Raw genomic sequence first — 25,403 nt, 5'->3', positions numbered from 1 at the left:
TAACTGTCCTCCTTTCCCCTCCTCTCTTTCCCCTTCTTTTTCTTTCATCCGCTCTTTCCAATCTTCTATTAACTTTCTCTTACTAACTTTACCACTACTTCCTTTGAAGAAACATCTCCGTTTCATGTTATTCTCTGTCTTCCCTTTGCTTTTCCCCCTTTTTTTAAGTAGGTCTTTTCTCCTCCCCTCCCTCTTCTAGTTTTCTGGTTTCCTTTTTCCTCTCCTGTCTATCCCTACCTTTCCATTTCTTCTCTCTCTTTCCTTTCCCACCTCTCTTCCTCCTTCTGGGCCATTGTGTGTGAAATAATCGCACTCAGTGGCTGCCACTAGATGGAACAGCCTATAAAAACATGTATTGATGTTAAGTGAAAGTGCCAGTTCCCAGCGTGCTCAAGTGAGAGCAATGTGTTATGTAATGTCAGTATTCAGTTTGATTCCCTAATGCTTTCCCTGTTATTTTGAAGTCCAATTACTTTACCTACTTGGTAATTAAAATTGCAGCCAAGCCAAAGATGAATCATTTTTTTTTAATAGCAAGATTTTTGTACTCTTCATGCAATTCATGACCCGAGGGATGGTCAGTGTATACCCATTAGTTCTTTTACTGTTCTGATTGATTTTTAAAATCAATAAGGAAATTATCCAGATGCGTGTGGGCAGGGAACGTGTCTACCAACTCTTTTTTGTCGTCCTCTCCGAAGCGCTTAATACAGTGCTCTGCACACAGTAAGTGCTCAATAAATACGATTGATGTTGCTATTGTTTCCAAAAAGCTAGTGTTGACTCAGGCAGGGCTATGACTAGATTGTTAGCACTGAATTCCTCTTCTACCTCTTTCCCATGTTGTTGGTGACAGGATCGATGATGACATTTATTAAGCACCCCATAGCTAAGCCTGGGGTGAAATGGGAAAAAAACCCAACCCAGTTTGGATCCTTGCTCCCTAAAGATGAAGTTTTAAACTTGCTAATCAAATGGCACATTTGATTTCTTGATTATATTCTCCTGGCATGTAACAGCCTGGTGATGCTTGGTGGTTTGAGCATTGTTTTTCTTTCTACAAAGGGGAGCGTATTTCCAAAGATGCTCGATGTTGTGGTGCTTCCAAGCAACAGGCTGAGAATCCCTGTTTGAGAATGCGCCTCGTGTGTGTTGGGATATGGATGTTTCCTAGGAGACTGCGAGTTGTGAATTGGGAGCTCCAAGCTCCACCCATTCACTGACTTAATGTGTTTGTGCATCTTGAGACTTTTCACCCTCTTAGCCCCCAGGAATGTTGAGTTTTGATCAGTGACTATGAAGTGAGAAAGAGCACGGACCTGGGCTCTGCCACATGCCTGCTGTGTGACCTTGGGCATGCCATTTAACTTTTCTGCGCTTCAGTTACCTCATCTATAAAATGGGGGGGGATTAAGACTGTGAACCCCACGTGGGACAGGGACTGTGTCCTACCAGATTATCTTTATGTCTACCCCAGCGCTTAGTACAGTGCCTGGCACATAGTATGTGCTTTACAAGTAGCATTAAAAATATATATACTTTTCAAATACACTATAGATAGCTCTTCTAAAACTGGCTCTGATAAAGCATGCATTCAGTGTTCTTTAAATAGAGCCTATTTTAAACTGCCTTGGAAAATGACTGAATAAATGTAAAGTAGCCTAGGTATTTTATTTTCAGTGTCTGTTTCTGTGCTCAGGAATTACAGTGGGTAAGGGAAGGGCAGTACCTACCTTTACTGGGCTTTGCTTTCAAACGGAATGTGCTTTATTCACTTGAAATCTCAGTAATGTTTGCCTTGTCTTGTTCTCTTTTAATTTTAGGGATAGACTTGGCTTTTATTGAGAATGGCTACATTTACCATACCAAGTATGACACTCCAGACAGAATTTTAACAGATTCAATTCAAAGAGCAGGTTGGTATTCTAAGCTTGGCGGGGGGGTTTTCACCTGCGCGGTGACTGAATATTGCCAATCATTCCCTACAGCATGTAGAGTTTTGCCCCATGTGCATGCAGAAAATAGAAATTAGGAGTGAGGGGAGAGTGAGAGATAATGTTAGAAGGAATCAGAAAATAATCCCCAATGCATTTGGTATCCTTTCTGGCAGCTGCAGCAGAATTAGTTTTCCACTTTTCATTAACTTGGAGTGACTGCACTGTAAAAGTGCAACCACCTTTGTTTGGCTTGGCATTTTCTTATGTCCAATTTACTTGTCTCTTTTATGTTTAAAGAGCTGATTGGGTAAGGGCTTTGCCAAATGAAAGTGTACCACTTTGAGATTAAAGGGTTTTTCATGTTGTTACTTCATAAACCAGGTTACATAGTAAACTTGTAAGAATCTGTCTTGACTCCTTTAAAACCTACTGGGGTCATGTCCTTGTTACAGCAGGACTTCTAAGTCTCAAGTGCTTGATTTCCAGTGAGCTCGAGAGGAGTGTTGCTAACTCTTGCATTATTTGTTTGATGGAAGTGGCCTTCTGGTTTTTTAATTCAAATGCCTACAGAAGAGACCTGAACTCAGATCATTCAGTCAGATAGCAGATACAGTCGAGATTGCAGTCATTTCCATAGATAGCCTGTTTCTGCTCTGAAACGTGAACTAAACACTTATGTGTAAATAAAATCCAAGGAATTTATGCTACTTGTTCTTGGGCTGTTTCTCCTCTCTCAATAGGTGACAACATTTTAGCTGTGCTTAAATATTTAGCTACATCTGACAAGTTGGCCTCTTCCTTTGAATATCGACATGGAAACATGGTCTTCTTTGATGTATTTGGTCTGTTTGTTGTGGCCTATCCAGCTCGCGTAGGCACGATAATTAACCTCATGGTAGTAATTGCTGCTATCTTCTACTTGGGCAAAAAGTTTTTGCAGCCTAGGCATAAGGGTAAGTCTTCTTTAGGTTTTTCTAAAATTGCAAATACATTTGGAGTTGAAGGAAAGTGCATGGCCTGTCTTTTATATGCCTTCAGAAGTTCAGATAAGGCTGAGGGTGCACACGCAACTGGTTGGAAGGTCTAAGGTAATCGTCCCACGTTATTCACTCCATAAGCCAAGCCAGTCTTTCAGAGTGTCTTAGCGTTTAGGCTCCCTGGAGTATGCAGCTATTACATATAGTTTCCACCGGGCATTTCTAACTCATTCCTTTGGACAAGGTAGTCATGTGGGTATACGTCCATATGCAGACCACACCGCTGAAGAAGTTGCACCTTCCGAATGTTTTTTTTTAAACCATTGGTAACATAATACATCATTGTTTTTATGGACTAGAACAAAAGGAAATGAAGTTTTTGACAGTGCTACACGTTTTTTGGAGGTCCAGTGTTGTGTGCAGGGCTTCCATGGGGATGGGAGGTGGGGGTGGCGAGGGAGTGACCCAAGAGTAAGTGGGAGAAGAGAGCAAGAAAGGTGGAGAGATGGGGGCACACAGTGAGAGGTATTGCCCCCTCCCTCCCCCCACCCCCTCACCCCAGTAGCCACAGGACTGACAGCGGCAGTGCCTTGAGTCCAAAGAGCCAGGAGTCGAACTGTGGGTGGAAGTAAGCTAGGAGAAGAGAGCCGAAGAACAGTTTTGGCTGAGTGGGTGTCTCTCCTGCTTCCTTGACTTCCCCCTCAAGGCTTGCAGGCACCCTCACAGTGGGTTACATGTGGCAATTGACATGGCCGGTCTGCACAATTAAAAAAAGATAGAAATACCGCATGGCCTCTGCAGGGAAATAATTAACTTAATGTGGAAGCAGCGTGGCCTAGTGGAAAGAGCATGGGCCTGGGGGCCAGGGGACCTGGGTTCTAATCTTGGCTCTGCTACTTGCCTGCTGTGTGTGACCTGGGGAGGCTCATTTAATTGCTCTGTGCCTTAGTCCCCCCATTTTACAAATGAGGTAAATGGGGATTAAATCTGTAAAATGGAGATTTAATACTCATTTTCCTTCCCTCTTAAACTGGGTACCCCATGTGGAACAGGGACTGAGTCGACCTTATTATAGTGTATCTACCCCAGTGCTTAGTACAGTGTTTGGCACATAGTACTTAACAAATGTTACAATTACTATGATTATCATCAATATTAAAAAGCTCTGAAGAGTCTAGGCCACATCATGAAGTAATCAACCTGCAAAAATAGTGAGTTTTTATTTTAAAATGAACTTTTTTAATTTGATTTTTCTTCAGAAAAATAGTCTGATAATTGATCTTTGCAACATGTTCCAAATGTTTTAGGAGTGAAGTATTTAACATCGATTTTTCTTATTCTCATAGAGTTACCATAATTGGTTCCTATTCCTACTTTTTCTAGGGTCACTTCCCTTTGCTCTGCTTCATTCCATAACATAGAATAGAAGGGACCTCAAAAGGTCATTGTGACCAGTGGTTCCCAAACATATTTTGTTTTGGCAAAATGATCAATAGCCTTCTTTTTTTTTTTTTTTAAAAAAAAGGAGTTTCTTAAGCAGTTACTATGTGCCAGGCACTTTACTAAGCACTAGGTTAGAAACAAGCTAGCCAGGTTGGTCACAGTCCATGTCCCACTTGGGGCTCCCCAGTCTTAATCCCCAGTTTCCAGTTGAGGTAACCGAGGCACAGAGAAGTGAAGTGACTTGCCCAAGGTCACCCAGCAAACAGTGACGGAGCTGGGATTAGAACCTGGGACCTTCTGACTCCCGGGCCTGTGCTCTATCCACTAAGCCGGGCCACCTCCTTCAAATAATTGCTGCCTCCAGGCCTCCAGGAGAGTGAAGGGTGAAAGTCTCGGCCCTGTGGATTGCTCCATCCATGGAGGAGGAGGCTCCAGAGCTCCAGGCCTTGGGGTTGTGGTTGGGCTTGGCGTTGGGATAGCCCAAGAAATCATCTAAAGGCCCCAGATGTGCTGTGGCACCCAACTTGAGAGCCACAGATTGAGGCAATTACCTTGTCTCTGGAGAAGATTGTTCCCAAACACGAAGGCAAGTTTAGGTATTTGGAGCGCTTAGCTGTGTGACCTGCATTCTGTGGGCACCCGATAAGTAACCAGTCGAGGAATTATTTATGGAGATCTTTAGGGAAAGAGGTTCCATAACCTCCCTTGATAACCTGTATTCTTGCCTTCAGGGAATTATCTTTTTCATTCGTAGCAGCAAAACCTTTATTGTTTTAGCTTTTGCTCCACTCTTATTCTGCCTCGGTTGAGTTTGTGAAATGGTTTGAAACTGAGCTTTCCTTTTTCTTTTCCTTAGCTGCCAACTACATGAGGGACCTCTTCGGTGGACTTGGCATCACAATAATAAGCTGGCTCACCAGCTTAGTGACTGTCCTCATGCTAGCAGTTTTCATTTCTCTTACTGGACAGTCTCTTTCATGGTACAACCATTTTTATGTCTCAGTCTGTCTCTATGGAACCGCAGCTGTGGCAAAGATAATATTTGTCCACACTCTTGCAAAAAAATTCTATTATGTGGTAAGTGCCGGGCAGGTTTACGTTTTGCTTATTGGTGTCTTAAAGGAGTGAAAAACAAGTCGTATGCTAAATGATGCTGGAGGGAGAATAACATAAGGACAACATTGAACCTTTTTTAGAATCCCAGCTCTGCCACTTGTCGGCTTTGTGCCCTTGGGCAAGTCACTTCAAGTCTCTGTGTCTCAGTTGCCCCATTTATAAAATGGGGATTAGTACTGTGAGCCCAATGTGGGACAGGGACTGTGTCCAACCTGATTAGCTTGTATCTACCCTAGTTCTTAGTACAGCACCTGGCATGTAGCGCTTAACAAATACCTTAATAGCAAACAAACAAAACCTATTCAAGCCATTAGTTAAGCAGAAGTCTTGTGGTCTGCTTTATTCTTCAAAAAGGAGTGCCTCAAACATTGTGTGAATATTCATCAATATCAGAGGCTGGTCTGCCTAAAAACCAAAAGGTAATTTACAGTGGAGATGGGTGCATTGTAAATCCGTATTTGAGAACTGTTGGTGCCTAAAGTGAATGCTGTATATTGAGATAACCTATATGAAGTCAGCTCTTAGAACAGGTGTTAGGTAGTAAGCACCTAACAAATACCATTATTATTATTATTGTTTATTTTCAGTGCCATTGGGATTAAAGTCTTATGGATAAACCATTCACTTATATTGGCCCATGATATATTTGCATACCTGGATGTAGTGGTGGTGTGTTAAAGTGCCCTCTCACGTTGTTGCTTTACTACATAACATTCAGTGGGTCCCTAAATCGAATTGACAACAGGGTCTAGATAGAAGAAAGGAAATAAGAATCCAGGGCCGACTGCTCTGCAGTTACACAGCCATTTCACGATAACTCTCTACAGTCCAACAAAGCCCATTTCGGGACAGGTTTTGTACCTTCCTGTTGTCAGGCCAGTGACATCTCTGTTGCTAAGGTTCTTGGAAAAATCTCCAAGAGCCTTGAAGTCAGTTTCAGCTATGTTGGAAAAAAAGTATGCAGTAACTCCAGGCTTTTGTAAAGCTCTTGATGCAGGGAGGTCAGTCTCAGCTGCCTTTTTCTTCTTTAACCCCTATGACAAATTAGATCTTTAGACTATGATGTCTCTGTTTTGCAGGTCATTTTGTCAGGTTCCCAGTACAGTGGGCTATGTCTCCAGTGACACTATTTAAAAAGGTTTAGTATTGGGAGAATAACATGCTTCTTTTAAAGGCTCATTAAATAGGTTCAACAGTGTGTAATTCGTCTCTTTTATCTTTTTTAAAATCATGCGCTAATTCCAGTCATTCTTTTGGGACTCACCTTTATAAATTTTTGTGTTGTCCTGACTAGATTCTAAGAAAGCACATGATTTATTCTGCTTATAAATAACTGTAGACAGTCCAGCAATCTGCAAAGGAATCTTCGGTCAAGTCAAAACAGACAGAAATAATGAGGCCAATTCTCCCAGTGCCTTTAGTCACTCTCTTGGGGGTGAGTTAGGCACATTAACTCTATCAGACCACTAGGTGAACGCTTTGTTGAATGTATGCATGATGTAGACAGGAATACACTTAACAGTCCCCTTGTTGTGGTTATTACTATCATTGTTATTATTATTGCATTAAACATTTTTAATGGTATTCGTTGAGCGCTCACTATGTGTCAGGCACTGTACTAAGCACAGGAGTAGATACAAGCTAATCTGGTTCTCTGTCTCCCCCTTCTAGACTGTGAGCCCACTGTTGGGTAGGTACCGTCTCTATATGTTGCCAACTTGTACTTCCCAAGCACGTAGTACAGTGCTCTGCACACAGTAAGCGCTCAATAAATACGAATGAATGAATGGTTGGACATAGTCCATGTCCCACATTCATTCATTCATAGTTATATTTATTGAGCGCTTACTGTGTGCAGAGCACTGTACTAAGTGCTTGGGGCTCACGGTCGTAGTCCTTATTTTACAGATGAGGTAACAGCGGTACAGAAAAGTGAAGTAACTTGCCCAAGGTTACACAGCAGACAAGTGGCAGAGGTGGGTTTAGAACCCAGGTCCTTCTGACTGTCAGACCCACGTTCTAGCCCTATGTGCCAAGTTTCGTTTATAAGCACTGGGGTAGATACAAGATAATAAGGTCACACACAGTCCCTGTCACAATCCAATAGGCAGAGAGAGCAGGCATCATCTTCACATTCTAGAGAAGGGAGAAACTGAGGCACAGAGCGGTAAAATGAGTAGCCACAGGTCAGAACAGGCCAGTGGCAGAGCTGGGATTTGAACCTAGGTCTCTTGATTCTCAGGCCCTTGCTCTTGCTGAGGCCAAGCTGGCCCTTTGTAGCCTTGAATAGGTAAGGGATGTCTCTTGGGGGCATATCTTTTCGCCAGCAGGCCATGTGGAGGGGCATTCAGTGCCCACCAAACCACCAAAAGTGTACGTGGCATTGTATTAGTAAGAGAGGCCCCCGCTCGTTACCCGGTTGGAAGTTGGGATGGGGGCCTTCTGCCAAAATACTGCTACTCCTGCTTCTCTGGAGGAATCTCTTGGTCCGAAGAGGTAATCATTCTCCCAAAGCACTTAGTATCAGAGAAGGATTTTAAGTCCTGGGAGAAAAGCACCCAATAATAATGGATTACTCTTCTGCAAAATCCTATGAACTGCTTTCTTCTTGAAAGAAAAAAATTGAAAATTGGGTCTTGCCATTGTACTAAGCTTTTGAAGAGTCCTGAGCCCAGTCGCATACCTGTATGGGAAGGGAGTTAGGCTGTGGTAAATCCACTGAGTCTATTGAAGTAGGAACCTGAGTGTTTGATTAGAAGAGAAGTAGCATGGCCTAGTGGATAGAGCACGGGTCTGGGAGTCAGAAGGACCTGGGTTCTAATCCCAGCTCCGCCACTCATCTGCTGTGTGACTGCAGGCAAGTCACTTAACTTCTCGGTGCCTCATTTCCCTCATCTGTAAAATGTGAGCCCCATGTGGGACATGGACAGTGTCCAACCTGATTAGCGTAGATCTACCTCAATGCTTAGTACAGTGCCTAGCACATACTAAGTGCTTAACAAATACCATAAAAAAGAGCACTATGGCTTTCTCCAAGTGTTTCAGCTCTGCATGTTAAAGACTGAAGAGAGTTTCATATTAATTGGCATAGACTATTGTATGTCTACCAAGTCTCTTGGTGTAATTTTTAAGTGGAGATTGTATCATTACTATCCTCATGTTTGATTTTTGCTCTTTCCTTTTCCCTCTTTTTGGATCCATTAATATTGGCTCAGATCCCTTATCCTGAAAGAGGAGAAGAATGCACAAAGCTAAGGGAAGAGTGAAGGTGGAGGGCCTGGATCTGAGAGTCCATCTTTAGATACAGTTTGGAAAACACCAGCCTGGTATTAAGGCTGCATATGCTGGACTTTGTACCTTTACCCTCTCAAAATCAAAGAGAAATTCCTAGGGAGGTTCCATGTCTTCTCTCCTGAACTTCTAAAGTGAGCGGAGAGATTTACCTTAGTCCCTTTAATATCAGGATTCTGAATTTTTGCAGGTATTTCCGTTTGTCATCAACACTGAATTAGAGAGTTGGCCAGAAGCCAGCTGCTAAGGCCGTGCAGTACAGACCTGCTAGGATGCAGTTATAAAAGTCCCTTTATTCGGGAAGGCCTAGGAGATTATTTTCTCTTCAAGGTACGAGGTACAGAGTGGAGCACCTTTGGTAACCCAGGGTTTCTGGGGGGCCAGTCACTTCATGTAGGGTCTGTTTTGTAGTCTGAGGGGCCCACTGTGGAAGTGAGGGGAATTGAGCCTTGGGGATGGTTTGGGAAGTGGCACAAAATAGGTCATAGATAGGGTGGAGGTAGCACCTGGCACGCAGTTGCTTTTAACTTCTGCAAGAGTCGCCATGAGAGAGAAAGCTTCTCCCACTGCAGAGTTGCACAACCAGAATGGGGCTTGAGGGGTTTTTGGTTGAGAGGAATGTTTCCGTTTTTGCAATTTCTGTCCCAGTTGTCATCATGGGACTCTGGGCTGAGGCACCAGACAGGAGGCAGTGGAGTTTACTCTAATGCATAGATCATAGCCAATGGTTTTGTTGCCTTTGGGGTTTTGGTTTTTTTTTTTTTCTTCAGCTTAGTATGATTAACCAGTTTTCTGTATGGGGCCTTAAAAGCTATTTATCTGAGTGTTCTCTCTGAGCACTAAACCTGCATGGAAACTCAGATCTTGTGTCTTTATTTAAACCAATGGTTTTGGAAGTATGGATCGAATCAAGTGACTTTCCATTAAATGTTTTTGTTTTGTTTTGTTTTTATAGAAATGAGGTCCAACTTCCTTTTGCCTTGTAAGCTCTGTGGGCCCTGGTAATGGCCTTTCCATTATATTGAATTGAGGCAGTGGGGAGAGGAGAAGAATTGTCAAGCCCCCCTGACAAGAGTCCCTTGTGTCCTAATCTCTTTTAGTTGTGCTCACTAATTAGCTTCATGGCAGCAGATGGGTTCAGGATCTGGCCTACCGTTAAAAAAGGATGGGTTGGGTGGGAGGGGGCTGGGAATGGAGAAGGGGAGTATGCTTCCGTAGAAGTGAGGGAAATTATATTGAAGAAAAGATAAACCAACAGTAAGAATATTTGCATATTGTGCTTCTTTTCAGAATGCAAGTGAACAGTACCTGGGAGAAGTATTTTTTGATGTCTCGCTGTTGGTGCACTGTAGTTCCCTTATTCTATTCACTTATCAAGGACTGTGCTCTGCATTTATTATTGCTATCTGGGTGGCGTTTCCCTTGCTCACAAAACTCGTGGTCCACAAGGAATTCAAACAGAATGGTAGGAACTCTTTATTTTGGTACAACTTTAAAAACATCAGATAAGCTCTGAGGGACAATGTTTTACCTTGGTTTGTATTGTACAGGGTCTTCAAAAACACCTCTATAAAGGAGTTTCAGAAACTTGTCAGAGCTTAGATTTTTGTGCATCATGCCTCCCTCCCTAAGAGGAATACCAAAAGTAAAATGAGTCAAGTTAGCATCCTTTCTGTTCACCCCATGTATATTTTGCTCTTCCTATAAAAACCAATAATAACAATAATAAGAGAAATAGGGTGGCCTAGTAGAAAGTGCACAGGCCTGGAAGCTAGAGAACCTGACTTCTAGTCCTGTCTCTGTCATTTGCCTGTTGTGTGACCTTAGGAAAGTCACTTAACTTCTCTGTACCTCAGTGTCCTCATCTGGAAAATGGGGATTAAGTACCTGTTCTCTCTCTCTCCTACATAGACTGTGAGTCCCATCTGGGACAAGGTCCTTGTCCACTCTGCTTATATTGTATCTACCCCAGTGCTTAGTAAGTACAGTGCTTGCCACATAGTAAGTACTTAACAAATGCCCTTATTATTATCATTATTATTGTTATTATTTTTAAACCCTACAGAGACCTCCAATCACTTGATTTTCCCTCCCTCTACTTATCCCAGGTCATCACGCCCGTTTGATGTCCTTATTAATTAATAATTAATAATGGCATTTATTAAGTGCTTACTATGTGCAAAGCACTTTTCTAAGCACTGGGGAGGTTACAAGGTGATCAGCTTGTCCCATTGAGGGCTCACAGTCTTCATCCCCATTTTACAGATGAGGTAACTGAGGCACAGAGAAGTGAAGTGACTTGCCCAAAGTCACACAGCTGACAATTGGTGGAGCCGGGATTTGAACCCATGACCTCTGGCTCCAAAGCCCGGGCTCTTTCTACTGAGTCATGCTGCTTCTCTAATTTCCCTTCTATTGACCACAAATCCACACTCAACTCCACCCTCTCCATTAACTCCCTCTCTCCCGTGTCCCTCTAATCATCTCGTACCACCAAGCCACAATCCTGGATCACCTCCGCAGCATGCTTCCTCCACTCACTCCTCTGAGCACTGCTGGCGGAAATCCAGACATCAGCCCGACCTGCCTCTCGAGGTGAACTCCTGCCTCCTTTGAAAATCTCCCTCCATCTGCCCTTCCAACCCCCATCCCTTCACACCCTGCCCTTTCTCTTTGTCTCTCTGCCTGCCATTTTCAACCACTCTCCAGTGGCTCCTTCCCTTCTGCTTTCAAGCATGCTCAGGTAGTTCCTAGCCTACAAAAAATCCTCCCATGACCCCACTGCACCCTCAAGTTATCACCCCATCTCCCTCCTACCGTCCCTTTCCCAACACCTTGAACAAGTTTTGCTTCCATTTCTTCTCTTCTAGTGCTCTCCTCAAGCCCCTGCAAGTCTGGCTTGTGTCCCCTTCACTCCACAGGAACTGCCCTCTCCAAGGTCACCAATGACCTCCTCCCAGCCAAATCCAATGGACTTTGTTCAATCCCAATACTTCTTGTCCTCCCAGCAACCTTTAATCCTGTGGGCCAACCGCGTCTCCTGAAAACCTTTAATCCTGTGGGCCAACCGCGTCTCCTGAAAATGCTATCTAACCTTAGTTTCACTGAAACTGTCCTCTGGTTTGCCTCCTACTTCTCTAGTTGCCCCTCTCAGTTTCTTTCTCTGGCTTCTCCTCTGCCTCTTGCTCCCTAACTGAGGGTGTCCCTCAAGGCTCAGTTTTGGGTCCCCTTCTATTTTCATTTGCTCTCACACCTTCAACTACCATCTCCACACGGGTGATTCCCAACTCTATGTCTCAAATTCTGATCTCTCTCTTTCTCTGTAATAAGATTTTTTTTTTTTTTTTTGTGGGGAAAGGAAAAATACTCAATTTACATAGCGGCCTCTGGCAGTCACACACTTTTTGGTGAGTGAGGCTGTGGCCTGGGATCATTTAAAAAATCTGTTTCCGTGGCTAATGGAACTTCTCACTGGCCTGCTACAGCATTTTGCCAAATTTAAGGAGGAAATGAGGGCTATCTTATAATTGAAATGTTCCCTTTTCTTCCCCTCACTAACCTGTTTCTTCTGACTCTGATGATCCCCTAGATATTCAGCTATTTTTTTCTCCAGCTGTAAAAGTAGTGGGGTCACGAACCCCAAGGTGAGTGTCAGGGAAATTGGCTTGGTGGGCTTGGCTTGACCAGGCCTCGAAAGGTCCCCTGATCCCCTAATGAAGAGCTGAAGTATGCCTGAGGGTCTACTGGAAGGCAAAATGGAAACTTTTAATTGGGCTTCGGTTCCCCCCAACTTGATCCTTTACTCAGTGGCATTTTGCCTCCATTTGCTACATGCCCTCCACTTCAGTCGGGCAAATCAACTCCTCTCTGATCCATTCCACAAGCAGTTTCTCACTCCTGGAACTTCCCATTTTGTTTCCTCTGCCAAATCGGGTCCTTCCTGTCCTTTAAGGCCTGGTTCCAAATCCGTCTTCCCTAAGAACCCTTCCTCGATGTAACCCAGAATTAGTTACCGGCTCACACCACCCCAGCGCATCAAACCCATCTTGGATTCTACATGTGTTTTCTGGATAACATACGTCTTTTTATATTGCTGCAGCGAGTATCTGTCTTGTCACCTATGTTGTGAGCTCCTTGAGGGCAGGAAGCTTGTACAATCTAAACTCTGAGTTCATGTCCAGCCCACACTCTGCTAGGCACTTAGGGAATGTTCAGCAATTGTGGCAGGACAGTGATGATAAACCCAGATCTGTTTGCAGGGCTGCATGTAAACTTGTTTTTCTCTCCTTTTCATAGGGGCCTCGGGACGGTATATCATGATTTATTTTTTGGGGATGTTTATTCCATATCTTTATTCGATGTACCTCATCTGGGCAGTATTTGAAATGTTCACACCTATCTTGGGGCGAAGTGGTTCAGAAATTCCACCTGATGTTGTGCTGGCATCCATTCTGGCTGGTTGTTCAATGATTCTGTCATCTTATTTTGTAAGGACTCTTTTTTATTATTTACCTTCTCAATAGCTTGTGATTTCTTTTTGCTAATATTGTGAGAGTGTTAGTTGAGTATCCGTCTCTCGGCTAGAGTGTAGCTCCCATTTCAAATGCAAGAATGGAGAAGAACAAATTGAAGGAGCCAGAATACCAAAACGATCATTGTATAGCCTATTTTATTTGTTGTCCATGCATAATGCTCGAGATGAAATTGTGTGTGTATGTTAAAACAGGTTGGTGCTTGGCATTTGTGGCACTCTTGGCATAAGCTAAAGTGAAATATGTATTTTTGGAAACCTTTGCAAAAATTCCATGTTTCCTGGAAATTGATAGTGTTTCGGAGCCGGGGTCGGAGAAGATTTTTCAGACGAAGCTTGTTGTATGCTTGTGGGAAGTGTTACCATTCTTCCCTACACTATGCTTGCCTAAAAGAGGAATAGCAGCAGATCCATAGCATCTAGGAATATGGAGCATGTTTTGACTTAGCCAGGGATAAAAGGAAACACCTGTGTGGGTGTGCTTAGAAGTAATAGTAGTGCTCTGTAATAAACTTGATGAAACAGAATAAATCTTGGGAGCCAGTGCAGCATGGTAGCATGACCTAGTGGATTGAGCACGGGCCTGGGACTCAGAAGGCACCTGGGTTCTATTCCCAACTCCGCCACCTGTCACCTTTGTGACCTCGTGCAAGTCACCTAACTTCTCTGGGCTTCAGTTGTCTCATCTGTAAAGTAGGAATTAAGGCAGTGAGCCCCGTGAGGAACATAGACTCTGTCCAACCTAATTAACTTGGATCTACCCCTGCGCTCAGTACAGTGAGCGACGCATAGTAAGTGCTTAACAAATACCATTTAAAAACAAGCAAACAAACTACATTTGTGAGTTTCCCTTAGGCAGGGAAATCAAGGCTAGTCTTTGCTTCGGGAAGAAACCAGAAGAGGTTTACTGCATGTTACTGGTGTTTCATTAAAGGAGAGTGGAAGACCTCGTGAAATGTGTTCAGATTGTTCTTTTTTTTATAATTCACCACCCACAGCCTCAAAGAGCAAGAACAATTGAATTATAAAAAAAAAGAACTCCATTAAACAACTCCTTTTAACACTACAGTACGATTGCATAATCAAGGTGAAAAGAGTGAGAAACTTCTTTGTTCAAGGTATAAATTGGAAGAGTCATGCATCCCGCAGGCCCTTAAAAAGAAATGCATCGCATCCTGCCATGAACTCTGCATAGGGATTTTTGAAAGTTATCACTGTAAAAGGAAACTCCTGACAATCAGCTTGGGGAACAGAAAGGCGAGCCATCAATAGGTAGTGCTGTCAGAGCTGCATTGACTGAAAAGAGAAGTGTAATCGTAATGTTAATTGAGTTCTGAGCGAGGAGCCCAGAAAGAAGCAAAGAGCTTCATTAGGTGACGACAGTGTGGTAAAGAATCGGATTGGAATGGGAAGAGAAGTGTTAAGGGCAGTGGATGTATCTGGACAAATGTGCCTGTAACTTTGAGAAGCAGGTGGCATAGTGGATAGAGCTTGAGCCTGAAAGTCAGAAGGACCTGGGTTCTCTAGGCTATAAACTCATGTAGAGGGAATTTGTCTGTTTATTGTTATATTGCACTCTCCCAAGTGCTTAGTACAATGCTCTGCATACAGTAACTGCTCAATAAATGCAACTGACTGACTAATCCCAGCTCTGCCACTTATCTGCTTGTGTGACCTTGGGCAAGTCACTTCACTTCTCTGTGCCCCAGTTACCCCATCTCTAAAATGGGGATTAAGAATGTGAGCCCCATATGTGGGACATGAACTGTGTCTAAACTGATTAACTTTTCATATTTACCCCAGCACTTAGTACAGTGCCTAGCATATGGCAAGGGCTTAACAAATACCATGAAACTTAACAAACAAAAAACTGTGGCTCATTCAGCAGTTGGATGCTAATTGAGGAAAGCCCTTGGGTTCTTTGACCTCTTGCTGCTTGCCATTTCCCAGCCCACTAGCCCTTCTAGGTGGTGGAGAGCAGGAGAAATAAAGGGTGATGAAATTGAGAATGGTCAGATTTGCTCCTTCATGGTCACCTTAGGAAAAGGTTTGGTAAGGGAGGAATTCGAAACTATTTGATCAGACCAGATTTAGGGAATATCTTTGGATTTCAGTTGCTCGTGCTCTTCCTGTCCCCCATTTGTTAAGTGCCTGCTATGTGTCAAACACTGTTCTAAGCTCTGGGGTAGGTATAAGTCAGTCAGGTCAGACACAGTCCCTGTTCCTCATGGAGCTCACAGTCTAAGTAGGAGAGAGAAAGGTATTGAATCCAATTTTACAGTTGAGGAAACTGAAGCACAGAGAAGTTAAGTGATTTGTCAAAGGTCACCCAGCAAGCAACTGGCAGAGCAATTGGCAGAATCGGGTTTAGACTCCGGTCCTCTGACTCCCAGGCCTGTGTTCTTTCCACTAGGCCATGCTGCTTCCCCACTGTGCTGTATGTTCAAGAGGTTGACAGTAAAAAGGCTGAACCAGATTGATGTCCTAAGGGAAGACAGTCCGACTCAGAGCGCTGAACTTGCCATGCTACTAGAACGTTTCTCAGTTAGGTTCAGTTAGGATCACAGTTGAATATTTTCCAGGATGCTGTAGATCAAGCCGTGAAACTTCTTGTGTTTCCTTTCGAATGGTAACCCATAGCCTCCCAGAGTTCCTCTGAACATCCTGAAGGAGACTGTCTTGGGCTGGATTGCCACCCCTCTTGAGTCAGTATGGCATTTCTTATGATTTTATCACTTTGCTGAGAAGTAGCTCGTTGAAATAATAATAACAGTGTTGATTAAGCACTTACAAGGTGCAGAGCACTGTACTAAGTGCTAGCAGAGAACACAGGTGGGAATTGGACGTGGCCCTTGGCCTTTGTCACCTTTCACCCTCCTGTGGCTCCTGTTGCGTGCCGACTCCCTGGAAGAGCAAGGGACATCGTGGCAGTTACGGTGCATTGCTCATCACTGCGCCCAGTGTTAGGCTGGGTCAGGAGTCCCTCTGCAGTGAGCACGCTCTCCGTTGGGTCACAGAGACAGGTCAGAGGCTCTGGAACTGAAGGTGGAGGATTCCGGCTTTGGAATATCCCAGTGTATTTCGTTCAGCCTTACTGATGTAGTCTCACCTGTCATTGATGTTCGGTTCCCTAAATTCGTTCCCCGAAAACACCTCTAATGTTGTCTATTTAATGGGCATTTTTTTTTTGTATTTTGTACTTTAGATAAACTTCATCTACCTTGCCAAAAGCACAAAGACGACAATGTTAAGTTTGGCCTCAGTGTGCGCAATTACATTCCTTCTTGTTTGCAGTGGCACTTTCTTTCCCTACAGCTCTGATCCTGCCAATCCAAAGCCCAAGAGAGTCTTTCTCCAGGTAAGGTACTTGAGGTTTTTGGACTGAAAAGCACTGGGTGTGTTCGATGCTCATACCAAAAGCTTGGTTGATGAAGAGCCAAGTTTTAAGCCGAAGCAGTACTCAGGAAAACCAGACCGACTCAACCATTCCTGGTCCAACTGGCTGAACTTGATCCTTTTGTGAAGGTGCTTGAGAGAGTCAGGGTAAGCCCAACCCAAAAGTAGGGGCTTTCTAATGGCTGTTCTACGCCTGCAAGACAAAGCCCCAAATCCCGACCTCCGAGAGGTCATTTGAAAATGGGCCCACTTGCTTGGAAAAAAGAATACAAAAAATGTGTTTCTAATTTACTACTCGTGGGAAAATGCTGAAGAACAAGAATGGACTTGATTCATAGTGTGGATATGTTCTCAGAGCTTTGGACGAATATGCTTTAATACAAATCTGTACTATCTTGAAGTTTGGGTCGATTAAAATGGCCAGGAAATGTGTTTACCAACTCTGTTGTACTCTCCCAAGCGCTTAGTCCGGTGCTCTGCACACAGTAAGTGCTCAGGAAATACAATTGACTGGGTGGATCTGTTGGAATAATGACTCAATCTAGTCAACTCTCCATGTCATAGGAGGGAGGAATTACTACAGATCATTCAAAAACTTCAATTTAGCCTCCAGGTTCAAGCGTTTTCCCCTTCAAACAGTTTCTCAGAGCTTCTTTAAAGCAAAATTTGACTCAAACCTTCTTTTCCAGCCCTTCTGTACTCTCTGATGGAGCATTAGCAGATAGTGAAAAGGCCGGAGGCGGTGCTAGAGGAAGGAGGCAAAACAGGATGAATATTCCACAAATGAAATGATCAACCCCTGAGTCATCAGGAATTGATCAACTCTATTTGAAATTTCAAAGAACTAGGTATCAAAAACAGGAGAGAGAGGCCAAAACCAAGAGGCTTTTAATCAGCAATAAATGTACCTCAGTCATTTTGAAATGTTATATTTGTCTCCGAAAATCTTCCTTTTTACCTTTTAGAACAAGATTTGTATTTGGGCAGTAATCTCTAGAGAAAAGTAGACTTTTAACTTTTAAGATTTTCCTGCCTTGATTTGCGCTTTATTTTGGTGGCTAAATAATCTTTGTCCCTCTTCCTCCTCCTCCCCCCACCAAAAAAAATCTGCTCTCGAGATCAGCTTTTGCTACTTTCAGACTTGAATTCTGAAAAATGCACTCAGTAGTTGCTTCCCTGAGGAATAGTCTGTCAGCCTTGGCCTACTGCATTTCAGATGTCTACATCAAAGAAAGACCACCCAACAACACAAGTTGATGATTTTTAGTTGTGTTTTGTGCTGTTGGTTGAAAGGAATGTGTGTGGGCGCGCTTATAATTTAATACAATTTTTGTCTTCCATTATGTTCCATTATGTTCCAAACTGCTTCCATTAAGAAGCAGCATGGCTCAGTGGAAAGAGCCTGGGCTTTGGAGTCAGAGGTCATGGGTTCAAATCCCAGCTCCGCCACTTGTCAGCTGTGTGACTTTGGGCAAGTCACTTAACTTCTCTGGGCCTCAGTTACCTCACCTGTAAAATGGGGATTAAGTCTGTGAGCCCCACGTGGGACAACTTGATTACCTTGTATCTACCCCAGCACTTAGAACAGTGCTTTGCACATAGTAAGCGCTTAATAAATGCCATTGTTATTATTATTATTATTATTATGTATTATTTTCTTTTTCAGCACACGACCAGAACTTTTCATGACCTGGATGGTAAAGTAGTGAAAAGAGACTCTGGAATATGGGTTAATGGGTTCGATTATACTGGAATATCTCACATCACACCTCATATTCCAGAAATTAATGAAACCATCCGAGCTCAGTGTGAGGAGTCAGCTCCCCTCTGTGGTTTTCCTTGGTATCTTCCAGTCCACTTCCTTATCAGGTGGGTAGGGATAGTGGGTTATTTTTCATTCCTTCATTCCCTTCATTTTTCAGTCAGTCGATCAGTGTTATTTATTGAGCACTTACTGTGTGCAGAGCACTGCGCTAAGCACTGGGGACAATATAGTACAGCAGAGTCGACAGATACGTTCCCTGTCCACAATGAGCTTACAGTTCTCGATCTACACGCACTCCCTTGGTGACCTCATTCGCTCCCACGGCTTCAACTGTCATCTCTACGCTGATGACACCCAGATCTACATCTCTGCCCCTGCTCTCTCCCCCTCTCTCCAGGCTCGCATCTCCTCCTGCCTTCAGGACATCTCCATTTGGATGTCTGCCCACCACCTAAAGCTCAACATGTCGAAGACTGAACTCCTTGTCTTCCCTCCCAAACCTTGCCCTCTCCCTGACTTTCCCATCTCTGTTGACGGCACTACCATCCTTCCCGTCTCACAAGCCCGCAACCTTGGTGTCATCCTCGACTCCGCTCTCTCATTTACCCCTCACATCCAAGCCGTGACCAAAACCTGCCAGTCTCAGCTCCACAACATTGCCAAGATCCGCCCTTTCCTCTCCATCCCAACCGCTACCCTGCTCATTCAAGCTCTCATCCTATCCCGTCTGGACTACTGCATCAGCCTTCTCTCTGATCTCCCATCCTCGTGTCTCTCTCCACTTCAATCCATACTTCATGCTGCTGCCCGGATTATCTTTGTCCAGAAACGCTCTGGGCATATCACTCCCCTCCTCAAAAATCTCCAGTGGCTACCAATCAATCTGCGCATCAGGCAGAAACTCCTCACCCTGGGCTTCAAGGCTGTCCATCACCTCGCCCCCTCCTACCTCACCTCCCTTCTCTCCTTCTACAGCCCAGTCCGCACCCTCCGCTCCTCCGCCACTAATCTCCTCACCCTACTTCGCTCTTGCCTGTCCCGCCATCGACCCCCGGCCCACCTCATCCCCCGGGCCTGGAATGCCCTCCCTCTGCCCATCCGCCAAGCTAGCTCTCTTCCTCCCTTCAAGGCCCTGCTGAGAGCTTACCTCCTCCAGGAGGCCTTCCCAGACTGAGCCCCTTCCTTCCTCTCCCCCTCGTCCCCCTCTCCATCCCCCCCATCTTACCTCCTTCCCTTCCCCACAGCACCTGTATGTATGTATATATGTTTGTACATATTTATTACTCTATTTATTTTATTTGTACATAATCTATTCTATTTATTTTATTTTGTTAGTATGTTTGGTTTTGTTCTCTGTCTCCCCCTTTTAGACTGTGAGCCCACTGTTGGGTAGGGACTGTCTCTATATGTTGCCAATTTGTACTTCCCAAGCGCTTAGTACAGTGCTCTGCACATAGTAAGCGCTCAATAAATACGATTGATGATGATGATGATGAGGAAGTAGACAGTTTCCAATAACTTTCATAGGCATACTGCTCTGATTATTCTAACAAGGATATGGGATCAACAAAGTCTCCTTTCTAGCGGCATAAGCGGTCTGTGCCCCTTGGTTGGAAAGGCACTTGATTGAGTGATGGAATGAACTTTTTCAACCTCAGCAGTTCTTTTTCCTAGGGCCCTACAGAACAGGAAAAGTGGGCAAGCTAACCGTTATAATAGGAGGAAATGAGCAGATAGGCAACTGAGTAGAAAGCCCCAATTTCAGGGTAGCTTGGGTGTTACTTTAGACAAAATTACAGGAGAATCAAAAGTCTTCTGGGAAAGGTCTGTGTTTTGGGCAGGAAGAGGCTGGTGGCAGGTGAAAAGAAACTGGCAATTTGAGGTACAGAGACCTGATTATCTCCCTACCCTTTCAGTACTCAATTTCTGTATCCAGGTAACATGAGTTGCGTAAAACACAATTTCTAACCATTTTCCAGAGGGTGTTAGCATTTACTGAACATAATCAGTGTTCCAGATGCTGTACTGGGAAGAGCTTGTTTGTAATTTAGCCACCTAGCCACAGCACCCTACTGCTTTTTGTTTTTCTTTTGTGTATTTGTCCTCATCTTTCATTTTGTTTTAATGTTCTGTTGTTTCATCACTGCTTGTGTGTCTGTCTCCAGTTCCCTCTTCCCCTTTGTTCTTAAATTGTGAGCCCTTTTGAGGGCCAGGGACTGGGTCCAATTCCCACCCATGTAGTCTCGCCCCAAGCCTAGTATTGTTACCTCGGCAGCATGCCGACCAATGAAGCAGTGTTGGACAGGGAAGTAGAAGACCGAATCAAGAAGGCCAGCGGGGCCTTTGGGAGACGGGCAGACCGATTGTGATGGCAGCAGTGTGACCCAATTCAAGGTCTGCTGCATGACCTTGGGCAGATCACTTCACTTTTCTGGCCCTCACTTCCCTCTGGAAAATTGTGATTAAGAGCGTGAGCCCCATGTGGGACAGGGACTGTGTCCAACCTGATTAACCTGGATCTACCCCAGTGCTTGGCACGTAGTAAGCGCTTAACAAATACCATTATTATTATTATTATAGTAAGTGCTTAATAAGTCCCATCATTATTATTATTTTCTGACTCCTTTAGCAGTTCCATCAATGTCATTTATAAGCCATATTCAGTATCAAATGGCAAGACAAAAATCATTAACAATGAAGTTCTGAAATGTCGTCATCGGTCAGGTAACATCAAATCTAGGTGTCACTTTACCACAACTCCTCCATCCCTACTGAGAAAAGCATCACAGTAAAATCGCGGTAAAACCGAGACACCCCGCTCCTGGCATGCTCCGTGTGTGCCAGGTCAGGGAGAAAAGCTGCTCCTGTGTGCTCTCAGACCCCTCCATCCCTGCTGACTGCTATATCTGTGTAATAATAATGATGGCATTTGTTAAGCACTTACTATGTGCAAAGCAGTGTTGTAAGCGCTGGGAGGGGGGGATACAAGGTGATCAGGTTGTCCCACGTGGGGCTCACAGTCTTAATCCCCATTTACAGATGAGGTAACTGAGGCTCAGAGAAGTTAAGTGACTTGCCCAAGGTCACACAGCAGACGTGGTGGAGCCGGGATTTAGAACCCATGACACTCAGTGCTACAGACTAAAACTTTGAAGTCATTTTAAGCATTGAAGCTGACTTGAAAATGTCCTTCTTGTGCCATTAGGAGAAACTGGTATCTGCCTGCTCCGGAGATTTCTCCCAAGAACCCTACCCGCTTCAGACTTGTGTCCAAAGAAGAAACCCCCTGGGATTCTGCCAAGTTAACCTTTGAGGTGACAGGTACATGACACTGCTCGAGGACCCATTTGGCTCTTTATAAATTGGGATCCAACAACACCGCTGACTGACGTTGCTTTTCATACCCATGGACACAAAGTCCCGCTCAGACCTTTGATTTCTTCCCTCCCGACCCCTCTGGTGGTGGTGGCGGGCTTGTGAGGTGCATTCCCCTCAGTTATTTCTGCCATAACATAGTATTTAAAGGTTAATGTGTATATTGGACGGTCCTAACTCTATAGGAGATGAAGTTGCTGCTTGGGGAAATGTTGGGGTCGGTCAGTCAATGGTATTGAGTGCTTACTGTGTGCAGAGCACTGTACTAAGCACTTGGGAGAGTACACTACAACAGAGTTGTTACACACATTCCCTGCCCACAACAAGCTTACATTCTAGAAGGCGAGATAGACATTAATAAAGATAAATTATGGAGATGTACATAAGTGCTGTGAGACTGAGGAAGAGGTAGAGGGTGAAAATCCAAGTGCAAAGCCAATGCCCTGTCAGTGCTTATCCGACATGGAAGCCTTAAGGGTATATTGCAGTGCAGGGCCAAGGCAGACAGTCACTCTCAGAGAAGCAGCACGGCCTAGTGGATAGAGCTCAGGCGTGGGAGTTAGAAGGATCTGGGTCCTAATCCCGGCTCCGCCACTCGTCGGCTGTGTGGCCTCGGGCAAGTCCCTTCCCTTCTCTGTTCCTCAGTTCCCTTATCCGTAAAATGGGGATTGAGACTGAGTCCCATGCGGGACATGGACCGTGTCCAATCTGATCAGCTTGTATCGACCCCAGCGCTCAGTGCAGTGCCTAGCATGTGGTAAGTGCTTAAGAAGTACCATAAAAACAAAATAAGTGGGTCTCATTTTGGGAGGGGCAGTTATGTATTAGTGCAAATGTTTGCTCTCCTCTGGATACCCTTGTGCCTCCTCATTGAGCCGGCCAACAGCACTTCTCAAAATAGCTTTGGTAGGGAACTGTTCTGGACATTGCCACAAACATAAAAAAGTTTGTGGGTGTGTGCAGTTCAAGCGGCAGGAAGCAGCAACCTCGAGTTATAGTGTTCTGCTTGTGGCTTTTGTCTTTCGGGCCGCTGAGTGGCCTCCCGCCTACAAGCCAGTTCCTGGGTGTGTTTGTCTCTATCCCTGTCTTTGGTTTCTTGTTAACAAGACCTTACTGGCAAGTGCGTGCTAATAGTTGCCTAATCAATTTGTAGATTGTTTCCTTGGATAACTTTCGAAGTAGAAGAGATGAAGGTTGAAGATTGAGTTGTTCTCTTTAGGGCTGGGTGCTTATCAGCAGGCAGGAAGAGTGAGTGACCTTTGAGGGGGTCATTGTTTCTGGCCTATTTTCATTTTTGCTTAAACATTCCATTTTGGGAGAAGGGAACAGAAGTCCTGTTCCTTTCTGGAAAGCGTATCCATACTACCTTCCCCACGCCGAGTTTTCTGTGCTTGGTAAATGAGGGCTCTATTCCCCAGAGATCTCCCAGTGGACATAATTTGCATTAAAATTACCCAAGGTCTTTTAGAAACTGAGTTTTTTGATGGGAGGTCAGATAAAGAATCTGTAGCTGGAAAAGCACCGCCACTCATACGTGCACGTACAAATATTTCACGACACCTTCACCCTGCTACCAAGGTCAAAGCAGTAAAGCGTTGAATCAACAGAGGAAAATTTGTCCTGGTTCTCAGTAAGGTTGTTCAGTAGTATTTGCATGCTACCAACCTGACATGGTCTGGTGGGTAAAAGATAAAAGTTAGTAGGAAGCCTTGTTCCTCACAGCTCACAGATACGGTGAGCTGAACTCTCAACATCTGTTGGGCAGAATTTTAAATTCTCTCTTTTTTTTTTTTTTTTGGCTAGCACTGGGTCACACCTCATTCCTACCCAGGACCTGCTAAGGATTGCAGCCCATGCGTTCTGGTTCTTAGCTGTAGCCTCTTCCGTTAGGAGGGACCACAGGGAAAGACAGCATGACAGTGGAAAGAGCGTGATCCTGGGAGTCAGGAGACCCGGAATTTAGTCCTAGCTCTGCCACAGGCCTGCCACGTGACCCTGGGCAAGCCACTTAACCTCTCTGGGCCTAAGCCTCCTCGCCTGTAAAATGGGGCCAAGGTACTTCTCTCCCTGTCCATCTTAGATTGCAAGCTTCATGTGGAACAGGGACTGCGTATCTGATCTGATGATCTTTTATCTCCCCCAGCACTTGGTACTTAGTAAGCATTTAATAAATACCCAAGTCAGTTCATTCATTCAATCATATTTATTGAGCGCTTACTGTGTGCAGAGCACTGTACCTAAGTGCTTGGAAAGTACAGTTCGGCAACAGATGGATGATGATGATGGCATTTGTGAAGCACTTACTATGTGCAAAGTACTGTTCTAAGCACTGGAGACAGTCCCTACCCAACGTTTGGCTCAGTTGTTGACTGATAAGTCGTAGTTCAAGAACAGCTTCGATGTCCCGTTTTGTCTGGGTTTGGATTGACTCGGTGGGCTTGTGGAATCCTGTTTCTATCCTTTACGTAAAGGGCCATAACCTAGGCACGGGGATGGGATTGGTCGAACCGTGTATAGGTTGGCTCAACCAACACTACCTGTTTAAGGCTGTCACATGAAAACAGATACTGTAGAATTGTGGATCCATAAAAATATAAATATATATATATGTTATATATTTTGGTATTAAGCACTCTCTATGTGCCAGGCATAGTAATAAGCACTGGGGTAGATACATGCTAATCAGATTAGTCACAGTCCATGTCCCACATGGGGCCCACAGTCTTAATCCCCATTTTCCAGGTGAGGTGAAGGGCCCAGGGAAGTGAAGTGACTTGCCCAAGGTCCCACAGCTGACAAGTGGCAGAGCCAGGATTAAAACCCAGGTCCTTCTGACTCCCAGACCCGTGCTTTAACCATTAGGCCACGCTGCTTCAATATTCGGAAAGCCTTGTTTTCATTACCAGATGGAATCGTGTTCCGTTATATGTGTAGTAAGTTTTTACTTAGATTTACAGAGAAACTCATTCCTATTTTGATAATTTGCTCCAGATGGTGACTGTCAGGGTTTATTGGCAGTGAACACGCAAAGTCACATTTACTAGGAACTAGCAGACTGCCCAGGAATTTTAATCTCTTGAAAGGCCCACCGAGATTCTTAGTCTATCATCACTATCACCCTCTTCTCTTCTCTCCTGTCCTTAACAGATACCAAAGAAGTCCATGGGATCCTTATTCCCATTTGTTCCACAGATCAGAGTAAGGCAGGGCATAATGCAGCATCATTTTACTCATAAATTGTGAGCCCCTAGTGGAATATGGACTGTTTGTCCCAGTGCTTAGCACACAGTGGGTGCTTAATAGTTTCGGACTGAGGGCATGTATAATGGTAATAATAATAATAGTGGTATTTGCTAGGCGCATACTATTTGCTAAGCACTGGGGTAGATTCAAGATAATCAAGTCAGACACAGCCGCTGTCCCATATGGGGCTCCCAGTCCGAGAGGGAGGGAGAGAGGATGGGCTTCCTATCCCCATTTTACAGATGAGGAAACTGAGGCTCAGAGCAGTTAAGTGGGTTAGAACCTAGGTTCTCTGACTCCCAGGCCTGTGCCTTTTCCACTAAACCACG

General features: G+C 44.3%; 1 protein-coding gene across 1 annotated transcript in view; it reads left to right on the top strand.

Annotated features, from left to right (window-relative positions):
* ERMP1 (endoplasmic reticulum metallopeptidase 1) overlaps positions 1–25,403 on the top strand; it is a 42,264-nt gene that overhangs the window by 12,859 nt on the left and 4,002 nt on the right. Inside the window, exons 6-13 of the mRNA XM_038769927.1 lie at positions 1,824–1,916; positions 2,678–2,890; positions 5,214–5,434; positions 10,055–10,229; positions 13,061–13,251; positions 16,501–16,653; positions 18,358–18,560; positions 21,662–21,777. Coding sequence (XP_038625855.1) covers positions 1,824–1,916; positions 2,678–2,890; positions 5,214–5,434; positions 10,055–10,229; positions 13,061–13,251; positions 16,501–16,653; positions 18,358–18,560; positions 21,662–21,777 — 1,365 coding nt within the window. The remainder of the gene's footprint in view (positions 1–1,823; positions 1,917–2,677; positions 2,891–5,213; positions 5,435–10,054; positions 10,230–13,060; positions 13,252–16,500; positions 16,654–18,357; positions 18,561–21,661; positions 21,778–25,403) is intronic.

Source organism: Tachyglossus aculeatus, chromosome X4 (assembly GCF_015852505.1).
Source record: "Tachyglossus aculeatus isolate mTacAcu1 chromosome X4, mTacAcu1.pri, whole genome shotgun sequence".
NCBI classification, from domain to species: domain Eukaryota; kingdom Metazoa; phylum Chordata; class Mammalia; order Monotremata; family Tachyglossidae; genus Tachyglossus; species Tachyglossus aculeatus.
Note: the sequence above shows the minus strand (reverse complement) of the source record. Positions and strands in the feature narration are given on the sequence as shown.